The sequence below is a fragment of the Crocodylus porosus genome, unplaced genomic scaffold (assembly GCF_001723895.1).
Source record: "Crocodylus porosus isolate Cpor-Errol unplaced genomic scaffold, CroPor_comp1, whole genome shotgun sequence".
NCBI lineage: Eukaryota > Metazoa > Chordata > Crocodylia > Crocodylidae > Crocodylus > Crocodylus porosus.
The window spans coordinates 16,271,853-16,285,960 of NW_017728927.1; the positions used below are offsets into that span (position 1 = coordinate 16,271,853).

The window sequence follows — 14,108 nt, forward strand, 5'->3', positions numbered from 1 at the left end:
AGCATCGCGACCCCCCCTCCCCTTCCCACTTCCCCCCACCCCCGGGCTTAGTTGGCTAACATTGTATCGTATGTAACCTAATCGCGTTCCCCTCCTCTCCCCCATCCCTCAATTGTTAGCCCCTCGCTCGGGCGCTTTGTATTACCATCTCAGCTTTGTCATCTTTTCTTTCTGGATTCCCCATCCAAAACATCTACTAATAAAAGTCAAGCTACCATATCTGTCCCTCTTTATGAAGTGGATGATAAATAGTAAATATACATTAAGTATCGATGGCCATGTCCAGACAAGCACAGACATTTGGTTCCCTGGGGACAAGCAGCAGTGGCACATCTTGCGCTGCAGCTACTCGTCCCTGGTGCGCAGCAAGTTACTCTGGGTCGGGTAGGGGAAGCTGAAGTGGGCACTGGGCCAGCCCCAGCAGCCTTACCTGGGACCCTGGGGGCCTCCTGGGGCTAGAGCAGCAGTGATCCTACCAGGCAGAGCCTGGCTGACAGGATATCCAGGGGTCAAAAAGGAAAAAACAAAACCCCATGGAAAAAGATGCAGAGCAGCGCATGCGTGGGCAGTCCTCCCTTGCAACACAGAGAACACCTGACTGTGCAGTATGTGGCACTGCAGATGTGTCTGCAGCACCACATAATTGCAGGGCCATACTCATCTGGATGTGCCAAATAAGTGCAATCAATCTGTTACATTGAAATTGAATCTGTATCAGAGGACTAGCAACGCACTGAAAGCATGTAAAAGATAAGACTATTTTGGGGGGTTAGGACTGACATATCTTTAACTCTGGAATAACAAAACACTGACTATAGCTGTCCTAAAGGAAAATATGGTCTCTAATCAAAAGCTTGTATGCCTAGTTTCAGTGCAGGAAAGTGTTATGGCTAAATTCACATCCTCCCCAAAACTTCTGACAGACTCTATTATATTGGTGCCACTCTGGAGATAAACATAACAAACCAGTCAGGAATCCTAGTAGACACACAGATTCTTTGTTTTGCTTTTCCCAAGAAACAGCATAAAAGGATAGACCAAAGCAGTATTGTTTTAATATCACTAACCTTTCTCATGCATGCCTCTCCTGCCTCCTGCAGTTCATTATTTGTTGAGTTAAGTGCCTTGAAAAGTGCAGCAATAATTTTCTCTCTTGACTGAGGCAAGTAATTGCAGGCAGCTAGAGCGTCTGCAAAAATCAAAGTAATTTTGTTTTCCTTGTTAACTTGAAATACAAAGAAGTAAGCCAATTTTTGTTTTTATTCCCTTTCTCCGTTTCTTCTATTTCAACAGAAATTACTGACAACTAAAGTTTACCATGCATTGCCAAAAGCAACAGATTTCACAAGAGGGAAAAAAAAGACCAGAGCTACTATTAATAGTGTTTTTAGATATCCCAAGTGCTGTTCAGGGTAATTATTCCAAAATATATATTTTTAGTTCAAATACTTAGGGCCAGAAAGCTGACTGTAAATAACCAACCTCAGAAACACTGTCACCAGTATAGATCATGTAAAAAGATAATAAGGACCAAACTTTGCTCTTCTGTATATGCAATCAAACCGGTTTCAGCAAGGGAGAAAGACTAATGCCAAGAAAGCAAGTAAGAGAAAATGGCAATATGGGAATAAAGACATATTCAAAAAAGTGCTAGTATTTTTTGATACAACATTTAATTAGAGTCCTTGTCATCAAAGTAAATATTTAGGAAATACTCATTTTCAGAGCATATTATTCTATCTTTTTTATTAAGTCTGGCAATAAAGTCACGTTTGGAAAAAAAAAGATTCAAAATCCTGCTGCCTGTAAAAGTTGATGCCTAGTTTACTTTTTCCACACTCTTTCAAATTAACTTTTTTATTGCTTTTAAAAATTATTTGATTCATCACTTTGAAGAATCTTATTCATTCAAAATACAGGCTCCCACAAACTATCCCAAAACCATGAATATAAACCACTGTGAAGAAACATGGCTGTTTTTCACAACACCTACTTACTAAAAGCTTCACTTATATGCTTTAACTTACTTAAAGCAGCAATCCGAAGAGGGACAAGTGATGGAAGACTTTTGTAACAAGGTAATTTCATCAAACCAGCATCTTCAGCCTCACATAAATTCAACAGCTGAAATTTAAAACAAGTTTAGTCCAGCAATTACTATGAAAGAGGTCAAAACAATCTTTCCAGTTACATTTTTTATACAATAATAATCCCTCCCATACAGCTCTGCTCTTTGCAATTAGTAACTTTAAGTTGTTTTCAAATAAGCATTTATTTCCATGATAGATGCAACACATTTCCAACCCTTAAGGCAGTGGTCTCCAACCTTTTTAAGATCACCTTTGGCATTTAAAAATCAACCCAAAATCTACATGCGCTGCTGCTACCCTCCCCTACAACCAAGCGCCTGTGTGAAGGGAGGGGTGGGGAAGCAGATCAAGGCAGGGGAGAAAAAATTATTTGGGGGCGCACCTCCCCAACAGGTGAGTCCCAACTGGCCAGGACCCCACTCAACTTACCTCTGCAGCATTGTCCCTTACCACAGAGGGCTCAATCCAGCCCCTGCCCCATCCCTCCCCCAGGGACTGACCTCCTGGGCTGGGGCGTGCACATGCATGCACACGGGCACTCAGCCCCCCACCCCAACCTTGGATTAACTCCAAGAGGCTCCAACATCTACCAGTGGATCTCCATTGGTGACCACTGCCTTAAAAAATGTCAACACACACAATTAATTTCCTAGCTTGCTATCCTCATCTAGCTCAGGAGAGAACTCCTTTCCATACAGGAGCTTCTATTCCTTGTGTCAGGTTTCAGTCAATGTCAAGGGAACCAGGAGTTCACCACACCTGACTGATTGGGGGTCAGACTCGATGATCTGCTCAGGTCCCTTCTGACCCTAGAAACTATGAAACTATGAGACTGAGAAGGCAGATCATCATAATGGCCTGAAGCAACCTGGATAAGAAGAGTGATGGTTTCCAGACCAATGTAGACTATGGAGTGCACACAAGTTTTAAAAGACTGAGAAAAGGGGTTAAGTTCAGGGGGAAGAAGAAACTTGCAGAAATTAAGATGTTTTGTTAAACATGGAAGTTAACTGGTGAGTGGACATTAATATCTGACACACTTAATGCATAGGGGAGGAATTGGATGCTCTTACTATACTTCCCCCCCCCCAACCTCCTCTCTTTTGCTAGAGGACAAAAATACTGGATGTCTCCATCTCAGAGAGGAAACAGGAATCCATCTGTCTTGATCCACAACCTGCAGACCTCAACACTGTGAGATAGCTCATTGGAGTCACGAACCTTTGAAAGCCAAGTACACTGGCAGCAATGCAGTTGAAAGACAAAGCAGCTAGACAATTTTTCTTGAGTTATGGGGAAATATGGGATTTTAATTAGCTTCAATACAATAGCGAGGACATTAGGAGAGCCTGCACTTTTCTGGACTGCCTTAGTTCTAAAAGACCACACTTCTTTTGCTCATTTATTTCTGTACAGCACTAAGAAACCTAACTGGATGTTTATCAACCAGAAATCAGGATTGAAAGGTGGTCTATTTACAGTTTGTAATGCATTTAGTTAAAGCAGTTACTGGACACAAGCTAAACCAATATAAGCACTTTAATACTAACATAATCGAGTCTACACTTGGGAGTTGTACCAATTTACTTAAATAACTGCCAAAAATAAAAGGGTGTATAAATTAGGCCTGAGGCAGTTGAAGATCAATACTGAAGGTATCATATCAGGATGCGGAGTTAACACCTCTGACACAAAAACATTCTAGGCATCTTAAATTGTTTCAGTTCACAGGCGCACACATGCAGGACTTCAGTATGCATTTCAACAGCTACATTCCCAATCAGAACTAAAGCTTAAATTCAACAGCAAGTATTGATACTTGCATTTGGTAGAGCATAAGATTCGATCTATAGTAAGTACATTATTGCTGCACTTGCATATTTATAACATACTGACAGTGCTTAGAATTATTTCGTACAGTCATTACGTTTAAAATAACAGAGCATATAAAAAAAATCAAGTACCTCTGTGTAGAAAACCTTGTGTTCCACAACATTGAGATCCATTGTAAACAGTCGGGGCTGCAAAGTTGTGCAAAATGTGTTTCCCTCCATTAGTCCAATCTGGGCATTTGCAGGCTGATGTCTAAGTAAGTGTTTTTTAGGAGGAACCATGTCTTGGAGGACCTGCAAATTATCACTTTTTAGAATAGTTCTGTAATTGCCTGGTCTAAATCAATGAACTATTAGGTTACTAAGAAGATCTCAGTAATGCTCTTGTGGTTCTATCCACTATCCTATATACTCCCTGTTCTATGTATGGATTACAACTGTGAAATCATTTCTTCTGTAGCAAATTTATAGAAAGTCTGATTCACCAGCTTTTTTGTTGTCATTTTAAAAGGTTTTCAGTCAAGGGGAAGCAAGAAAAGCTGATTCCTGCCAGCAAAAAATACTCTGGGGACATTTAAACTGGGGATCTGGAAAGAAAGAAGCGCTGCTGGGTTTTATTGTCCATGCATGGAGGCTAGCATGGGATGTGGTCAACACTCTGTGCCCAGAGAAAGGAAGAAAATCCATTTTAGAACTTCAGGATCAACATTAAAATTGAATGGAAGATTTTGATCCTCCCCGGAGAGACACTTAACACCTTTGCCAAGAAATTTCCGTCAACAAACAGCCTGATTAACTCTTTACTGTATATCAGCATTACATGCTTTTAAAATGCACTAGAATGTTTTCATAACCAAGTTTTAGACCATGATGTGGCATGCAAGTCTGCTATCACCTTCCTCTGGAGAGCAACAATCCAATACAAATTTGCCTCTCTGGACACGTGTCAGGGGGTACACAGAAATAAGAAACCATAAAAAGCAGGCTTCAAAGACAGTAGCCTTGGTGTCTCCCTATACCACTAAGTGTCATTAGAAAGAAAGGCAGTGCCCTGGGCTGCTACTACGAAAGCCGAAAAATATCCAAGATTAAAAACACTTTAGAACCTAGTCAACTCACACGTGAAAACATTGTTTAAAAAAGCATTTAACAAAACAGAAATATTCAACCACTTCAAAATTACTCAGTCTCAGCAACCACCTCACCTCTTTATGTGGCTCCATGATCACAGTAACACTTTTCCCTGTAACCTGTGCAAGCACTTGCAAGGAATGCATAGCTTGCTTTCTTACAGTAGAGTTTGGAGAGGTCACTTCTCGAACCAGGTCATGTGTCACATGATGGAAAGACTTTTCTTGTGCGGCTAGAATTTCTTCAGTCTTTTCTTCATCTTTCAAGGGAGTTGCACATCTAATCAGTAGTTGCTCTAGTGTCGTCTTTGCCATAGCCACCGCTCCATTGGAAACCTAAATAGTCACGGATTTGTTAGTACTATCTTATGCAGAGCTGTGACCTTTACCATGACAGTGGTGTTCAGTTGAGAAAGACTACTTGTAAGAAATTTAAATCTGTAAAAGTACAACAGATTATTTTTTAAACCAGCCTTCGTACCATTCATCCAAAAAACAGCAGAGCTGAGAGCTGCGTAATTTTATAAATGAAGTCTAAAGGCTGGAACGTCCTCGGAGCTCTGCCACAGAACAATTCACAACTCAGAAAAGGTCAAGAACTCTATTCTCTAAGCATCTACTGTTAACAAGCTGCTTGACAGCAAGATACACTTATTTTTTAGCAGAAACAGAACATAAGAAAATGAAAGATAACATTTGCTCACTCAAACTACAGCATGTTTAACATTATGTTGTCGATTAAAGCTATGGATCACTTAACACTTGGGTAACCCAGAGCTGAATATGATCATTCTGAATCTTCACTTAGGTTACATAAGGAAATGAAAAGCAACTGTTACAGCCATGTACACTGTGAGATAAGCAAGCCCAGCAAGTGTAAATTAAGATAAATTGTGAAATACCTCTCCAGTTAGATCCATCATGACAAACAGTAGTGCCTTGAGGAAAGTCTGCTGGTTCTGAAGGACCCAAATTAGAGGCAGTCGTTCCATGAGGAATTTAATGGAAACCACACCACCTAGCTTGGCATACCAAGCTTGTTCGTAACAACAGGCGCATAAGCGCTCCACGATGTATGAAAACAAAGGAAGCTGACAAGCCTGAAAACAAAAACCACCACCAAAAAAGAGTTGTGTGTCAACTACATGTTTAATTCCTTGTAAGTTAAAAAGTATTTGGAGCAGAGTACAAAGTTTTATTACCCTTTCCTTAGAACCAAGAATGATGCTTGCAACATCAAATATCACAGCAAGGGCCACCTCCCCTATTTTGCAGAGTTCTTTCTCCTCATACGCCATACAGATTGCTATGGCATCGATAAGTACCAAGGGATCCATTCCTTTTGATCCATTTTCTTCGCTATGAAACATGGCTGTGCTGGGCTGACTTCCAACCTGATAGCACTGTAGCAAGAAAGGCCCTATAGTTTATATTGAAAAAAGAACAGACAATGGATACTTCAGTACAATAGTAACTTCTAATTGAAAGACTATCATCTCCGATCAACCAATTACAAAACTGGTGAGCATTATGCTTATTTGCATGTAAATGGATTGGAGTAATTTTTTTTTTTTGTCTTTAGTGGAATGTTTCTTCCTTTAATTTAGTGACTGCATATTGCACAGGTCCCTAGGAAGATTAAATTAAAACTCATCTTATGAAACTCAAATTACATTAAGCACTGAATACAGTGGTGCACAGCATGTCTTTTCTCAATATCTGAGCTATAGGAAAGGGCCAAGTCAAGACTATTAATTCATAGATACAGCAATGTTCTGCATCGCTTCCACAGCTATTCCAATGATCCTTCAAAACTATCAAAAAGGTCCAAAACCCAATATGGGGGAAAACCATGTATAAAATGACTCTTGTAGCTACAGTTGCAATGCATTCTATACCTACAGCTATAGCTAGACATAGCTCCAAGTCTTGATAAGCATTGTATTTTTAGGTACAGGATGTGCCTGTCTTATTTTTGTATAATTTTTAAGTCTTAAACCTCTGACTTCTTATGTATACTTACAAAACTATTAAATTAAACATGTTTCAGTTAGTTTATACGATTTAAAAAAAAAAAAAAATAGAGAAGATGCATTCAAAAGTGTGCTGTAACAGTGAGGAGAAAATCATGTTATAAAACAAAGACTTTCAGAGTAGCAAACTGCAAGTTCATGTTTTTTTTCTAAACAAGTTATTTAGTGCAACGAACTAAGCCCTCCCAAGATACCAGGACAACCCACGCACGTTCTATCCTGCTTAACTCACCACATTGCTGAGCTACTGCCACCATCGTGTAATGGCGGATGAGGCTGGCTACAAAAGGGAGAGCACTAGGTCGCAGATCTTTGATGACTGCTGACATGAATGCACCTGTCAATGCTTGTTCAAATGTTTTACGGGCTGGAGTATCCTGGGCTTTGTACCGATGTGAAATAATCACATTGGGTATAGACTTCTCCGTAAAGCTGAAAAGACAAAATTAAATCTATTATAAGCCTAAACTACCATACTGACAGTTCAACCATGAACAGCAAGGACTTAATTTACAGTTTGTTCCTTAGCTCTAACCCCTACCTTTCTCATTCTGATAAAGCTAGATCAGTTCATTTATTCCATATTAATTTTGGCAACTACTGGTGTCAAGCATGATGGATGGTTCAATTTCATCAAGAACACTTAAAGCCAGTGGCTCAGAAGAAGCAACACATATTCCAAATAATACATATACAAGCATCACACTAGAATTCAATCACAGAATGGCATTTTCAATATTTTGACACTTCCCCCTATTTTTAGCAAGGCATTTGGTTTTGCTCTTTAAAGACTGAAGTGTTATTTATTTATCAATTCATTACCCAATAAAACCTATTTACTCCAAAGTGCAAACAGGCTTTTAAAGAGCTGCATTTATGTCAAATCTAGCAAAAATTACACCATCATAAAAACAATCATGCTCCTTAACCACACAGTTATTGTATTGTAAAGAAAAGAGAGACTAAGCACATGCTTCAGGCACAACAGAGGCCAAAAGTAACCTAAAACCTATAACTTCATTATATATGTTTTAAGCACTGAAGTTTAAAGCCGCAATAAAATGAATGCCTAGCTATGCTATTTTTTCCATGCACGTTTTTGTTCAGCAGCCTCCACACATTTTTTTAATTGCATGCTAAAATATTCAGCAGTTCATAATAGGAAGTAATATCATCTCACTAAGTTAAGGGACAAGTAAAATGGCTTTGAGGAGAGAAAAAAGCTAGGTGGTCAATTTGGTATCCAAATCCGTGGGAGGAAAACTATCCCAGAAGGTGTAGACAATGGGCATGTATAAACTGCTAGTCAGAAGAATGGTTTCCGTGATTCTCAACCTTACTTCTACCCATTGTTTTTAAGTCATATACAGAAGAGGGAGATTCACTGCTCAGGAATACACGAGCTGATGATGCAAGTTAGGTCTGCCTGCTCCTGCAGTGGTATAAGTGCATTAAATCACAGGAATTTTAATCCCCATTAAAAAAACAGCTGAAATAGCTCTGATCAGTTTTATCCCTATGGGAACAATCAGAGTTAAACAGTTATATTGAAACAGGTTAGGCCAATATAATTTAACACCAGTACAATTAATAGGAACTAAGGCTCTGCAATCAAAATACACTGGTCTCCTCTCAAGTGAAACTGGAGGAGTGAAAAAGAACATGAGCATTCATTCCAGCATTACAGGCACAGGGAAAAGACAATTTCTGGATGGCCAGGGAGGCCTTTTGCACACAATTCAGAACAAAAAAGAAAAGTTTCCTATATGCCAAAGTGTTAGCAGTTTAAAGTATTATTCTGCCAAAAAAATAAATATTATAATTCAGGCCTACTCAATTTAGAGTTATCATAAGGACAAAAAAAACCAGACAAAAGATGACACAATTAGGACTGTGCAAAACAGGCCCTATTCAATTCAGATTCCGCCTGAATCAGGGACAGTGATTCAATTAGTTGATTCAGATCACTGTCGTTGATTCAATTCAGCCAAATCCAAATCTGAAGATTTGATGCTGATTTGGAGAGTCAAGTGATTCGACCAGTGACAGTGACACTGCTTTAAATGTTTTTTCTACATACCTCGAAGTACCAAGCACGGCTCATGAACGCTGCAATGCTGGGGCAGATGGATAATCCCACAGCAGGGGGGGACCCCAGCATGCTCGGTGGCAAACTCAAATGCGGAGCAGAAATACTTCCGGTCCACTTCCGTGTCTGCCGGGGACTCAGCTCAGCAATCACCTACAGGGGGACCCTGGATGCCCCCCCCCGACCCAGAAGGCACCAGCTGCCAAGCCAGGAGGAGCATGGGGGGACCCCCCACACACACTCCCCAGCAGACCCATAACTGCTTCTGATCCACTTCCAGGTCTGCTGCCAAGCATGCCGGGGAGCACCCCCACGCTTCAGTGAGACGCTCCATCCGCCCCACCATCACACAAGCCACCTGCTACCTTGAGGTACGTAGAAAAAACAATTTAAAGCTGTGTCTATGTCCGAATCGCTGAATCCTTCCAAATCAATTCCGAGAGATTAAAGGGTCTCCTGAATCGGGCCAAAACTCCGCTGAATTGAATCAGTGACGGAAGCTTTGCACAGCCCTAGGCACAATACTTTGCTCATCGCTGCAAGCCTTAGTTAACTTATTTTTTCCAAAATTAAATATACAATAAACAAAATATGAAGTTTCACAAGGACCAATGAGGAAGAGAGTGAGAATTTAATCAATCCACTGGCTACATGTATTTAACTGGGTAAAAAAGCCTCACCACTTTAATTTTTGGACAATGGTTAAGAGAGAAGAGCCACGGTGTCAAAGAGCATCAATTACCCACAGACGAACAGCTAACCTTCAAGAGAATAATGCCTCATCTGCTCTTTAATTATCAAGTCTGTAGAGTGGATATGCCTTATAGCAGGGACAGGCAATTATTTCAGGCAGAGGGCCACTTCCCGAGTTTTGGCAAGCCGAGGGCTGCATGACAGGCAACCAGGGGCAGATAAATATTAAATTTTCTAATTTTTTTTTTTAGAGGCCCTGAAGGCTAGATAGAATGGCCTGGCGGGCCGCATTTTGCCCACCCCTGCCTTATAGCATCAGGAAGCAGAAGACTTAGACACACTGTCAAAATGCCTTAAGAACATTGCTATACTGCTTTCAGTTCAGCATGTACAGAGCAACATAGTATAAGTGAATTAGTACCTAGTACAGTGAATCTGTGGTGTAGACATGCCCTTCGAAGTCAAAAGGAAAAAGCATGCTATAGTTAACAAATCCACAATGAATACATCCGACATCTGCACCCCCCCCACCAAAAAAAAAAAATATATCACACTAATCTAATTAACACTACACATCTTACAGAAGTATTTATGGCTTAAAGAATTTTCATACTTGGGATGTGCAAGAAGCTGGTATAAGGCATGTTTATTATCATCCAGGCTCATCATGGCTACCAAGAAACACTTGATTACTTCCCAAGCCTGCCTCCGATAATATGGTTCTGTGTTGGCACTCTTCAAGCAGTCCAGAGCAGTTTCAATTGCCTACAATGAAAAATAAGACAATTATATCCACTAAGCACTGGTTATTCACGTTCTCCTATAGTCAGGTAACAAATCAACTAAAACATGTATTGTTAAAAATATATTAAGGTCATTTAAATAGCTTCTACTCCTTGCACTTCCCAAGCGAAATGTATGTCCTATTCTGGCAGAATATTTGCAGGCTTAAGTGGACTAAAATTGTCATGTTGCTTGTGCTTTCATGTAAATAAAAACCAAAAAACTGAAAAGCACTTGGGATCACAGAAGATTTGCAGTTTTTCTCCCACGTTTCAAGTAAATGCTATACTTTTCCCTTCTGGCAGTAATTCCTGCACTTAATTCCAAGATCTACTGGATATAACACATACTCAAATTTAAGAAAAGCATGCATCTAGCAAGATGCATGTGGAAAATTCATTTAGGGGGCATGAAATAAGAAAAGTCATTGATTAACCAATTATAACATGAAATCTAACCATCCATGTTTAAACAGTGAGTATAAAGGATGATGTCAATAAATGACCTTAGAAGACCTTTGTTACAAAGAGATAGATTTTTTTCTTCTTTTTAAGGAAAATCATCTTTCCATTTACTGGATTAACTAGCCGCCCTCTCATCATCTTTTAAACAATCTTATCAAGGTCTCAATGAAAAGAACAATGAGTTTTCCACAGACCACTGAAGTGGAACATCTCACCAGGGCACTAAAAAGAAAGATGAATTTCTTATACTTTAACCTCATTCCACTTTTTTTAATTCAACTTTTTTTTTTACTCCCACGAAGCATGCCATAAACAATACTGCTGCTGATCGAAACTAGAAAGTTGACTATTGTTCCATGTAATTAAGAGACAGAGACAGCAATGATGCCTGAAAGAACTCAGGAACCTAAATTTACATGTTATTGAACAGGCGAGACGCAAGTCTCCATTTGTGATATTTGTAAACTTTTAGATAATTACATTAATACATTTCACTATGGAAAGTGACCGTGTAAAAACCAGCACCCCTTACTGATTCTTCTTGTCTGCATTCAGTTGCATCTGCTTACTATAGGGATTTTGTTCCAAAATACTTTAAAATCTTTTTACCTCTTCAGAGTCGAAGTGATAGTGAATTGCCAATTAATAGAATAGTTCCCTGTATTTCAGAAATGCATAGTTTTAAAACTGAAACAAAGGGTATATCAGACTCTACAGAAGTTTCATGATAGCTGCTGAATGCAGCTTAATTCTCAGAAGCTAAAGCATATTGCATATTAGTTTCTATTGACTCCAGAAGCCTGAATGCTTGCAATACTAAATACTATGACCTTCTTGGATGAAGCTGCTTTAAGTAACTTTGATCTTGGGGAACACTATAATTTCTCAGTGTTTCAGTTTGCTTCCATTATTAGAATGGGTGTATTACTTACTTTACTTGTATCAGTCTCTCTTGGTTTGTTTTTTTTCAAAGAGATTTGATCGAATATGATCACACAACAAAAAATGGAAGGAACCATTATAAAAAGCAGACACAGTAAAAGAGCACCCACTTGTGTTCGTTCTTATCCTCATAACCTAGCACAGACTTTAGCCAGTATTTGTTTGCTTTTCTAAGCTACTCTGGGAGATTGGACAATGTTTAAAATGAGAGGGAAAATGGAAAAGTTGGGGGGTGGGAAACGTTAGAAAGCCTGAACTAACTTTGAATACAAAAATAATGGTAAAAGAAGCACAAAAACACCAGACCACAAAAGTTTGTTTAGCCCCATCTCTAAGGTGCTCCAGTGATTCTTTGGCCATTAAAACACCACTCCCCTCTGAGAGCCACTTTTCAAACAAAATTTCTGTATTTGTTTTAGTAATTTTATGCATCAAAAGACAATGGAAATCAAAGTGTACCACAATGCCATTCAAATGGCCATGTCCTACTGAAGAACTGGTAAACAGATTAAGTATGAGCTTCTTCAACAAATAAAATAGTAGAATACACAGGAAACTTTTCATTGTTCTCCAACTGTTTCATGAATGCAGCAGAAATCCTACTAATCGTTTTTTAATTGTTCAAAACCCAAGAACTCATCTATTAAACTGAAGGAATATGCAGATTATGATATTAGTTTAGATTAAACATTAACTTTTCAAAAGTTTTATTTAAGGAAAATTTAAGAAATTAGTTTAGCCGAAGGATGCAAAAGAGATCAAATCTTACCTTTTCCATTGGAAGCTGAATAGATGCTTTACAGTCTGAAAACTCTATGGTAATACTAGGTCCTTGAATTTCTGTAACTACATATTGCAATTTCTGAGATTCCTTTAACATTTTCCTATTGCTTCCTCCAAATTTACCAAGCACACGATAAGCCACATGAGAAATGCTGTCTGCAGGATTGCGTAATGTCCTCCATAAAGCCTGGAAGTAAATTTAAACGTTTAACACGTTAGGAGATGTGTTGCTTCAAAATGTTACTAAAAAAAACTAAAAAAGTAAAACTTCAATATTCTTCTCTTGTACCTATTTATTCTCTTATTTGCCACCATATAACTTCCAGTGAAAGAGTTTCTTAAATGAAAAAAATAAACAACAACAACAACAAAATACACCCCAAAACTTAAGTCTGCCCCAAACAGGCAAAAGAATTTGCTATGTGGATTTCATTTAAAATTTAAAAAAAAATAAAATAAAATATGTATTTTCATAATGAACTGGCTTGATAAAGGAGTACTTAAGCAGTTAATTTTGTACTTGTCATGTAAATCTAAAGTAACTTTTTTTTTTACAAGTCACAGAAATTTTACAGCATTCAAGTACAACTTAATATATGGGAGAGTGTGCGAGTCCCGCGGGGCGGAAGGCTCCGCAGCTACGGTCCGCCCACGGCCCCGGGGGGCAGGGCAGACAAGCTCCGAGACCCGCGGGGCGGAAGGCTCGGCAGCAGCTGTCCGCCCAGGGCCCCGGGAGCCAGGCACTTACTCACCTGTTTCAGGTGCAAGGCGAGGCCGGCTGGCTTAAAGGCCAGCCCGGAACGAAGGAGCGGGGGACCGGAAGTGCCAGTGCAGGAGCAGACTGCCGGCAGAAGCTCAGCGCGGCGGAGACACCCCAACATGCGGCCATCCCGTACCTTCTGGGGCAAGGGTAAGGCCCCGGAAGGGGCAAGGCGACGGGGGCTATAGGCCCCAAAGTCGGTGGTAGAGGCCGTGGTGGCCGGAGACACCTTACCACAGCTGGATTGACACGGCAGGCAGCTTAGCCTGTAGGGCTACTAGTGGCAACCCCAGTCTACCCCGGCAGGGGAAGGGATTGCCCAGAGAGAGGAGGACTCTGAGGGGAATGAAGGGAGCTCCCTGGACACAGACTTTGGGAACTCTATGCGGGCCATCTAACCATAGAAAGCCGGGATTTAGTGCCCGCGAGTGGAACTGAGTGTGACCCTGGATAGGGTGATTTTGGGACTCGTGTATCTAAGGCATTGGCCTACACTCTCTCCCTAAGGA

At 40.0% G+C, this 14,108-nt stretch overlaps 1 protein-coding gene across 3 annotated transcripts in view; it reads right to left on the reverse strand.

Annotated features, from left to right (window-relative positions):
* TRRAP (transformation/transcription domain associated protein) overlaps positions 1-14,108 on the reverse strand; it is a 136,461-nt gene that overhangs the window by 91,911 nt on the left and 30,442 nt on the right. For all 3 annotated transcript variants that reach the window (XM_019542095.1, XM_019542096.1, XM_019542097.1), the window contains exons 21-29: positions 12,826-13,026; positions 10,481-10,632; positions 7,318-7,517; positions 6,255-6,472; positions 5,955-6,152; positions 5,128-5,388; positions 4,055-4,216; positions 2,028-2,124; positions 1,068-1,189 (exon numbers count right to left, since the gene is read on the reverse strand). In XM_019542095.1, the coding sequence (XP_019397640.1) occupies positions 1,068-1,189; positions 2,028-2,124; positions 4,055-4,216; positions 5,128-5,388; positions 5,955-6,152; positions 6,255-6,472; positions 7,318-7,517; positions 10,481-10,632; positions 12,826-13,026 (1,611 nt within the window). The remainder of the gene's footprint in view (positions 1-1,067; positions 1,190-2,027; positions 2,125-4,054; positions 4,217-5,127; positions 5,389-5,954; positions 6,153-6,254; positions 6,473-7,317; positions 7,518-10,480; positions 10,633-12,825; positions 13,027-14,108) is intronic.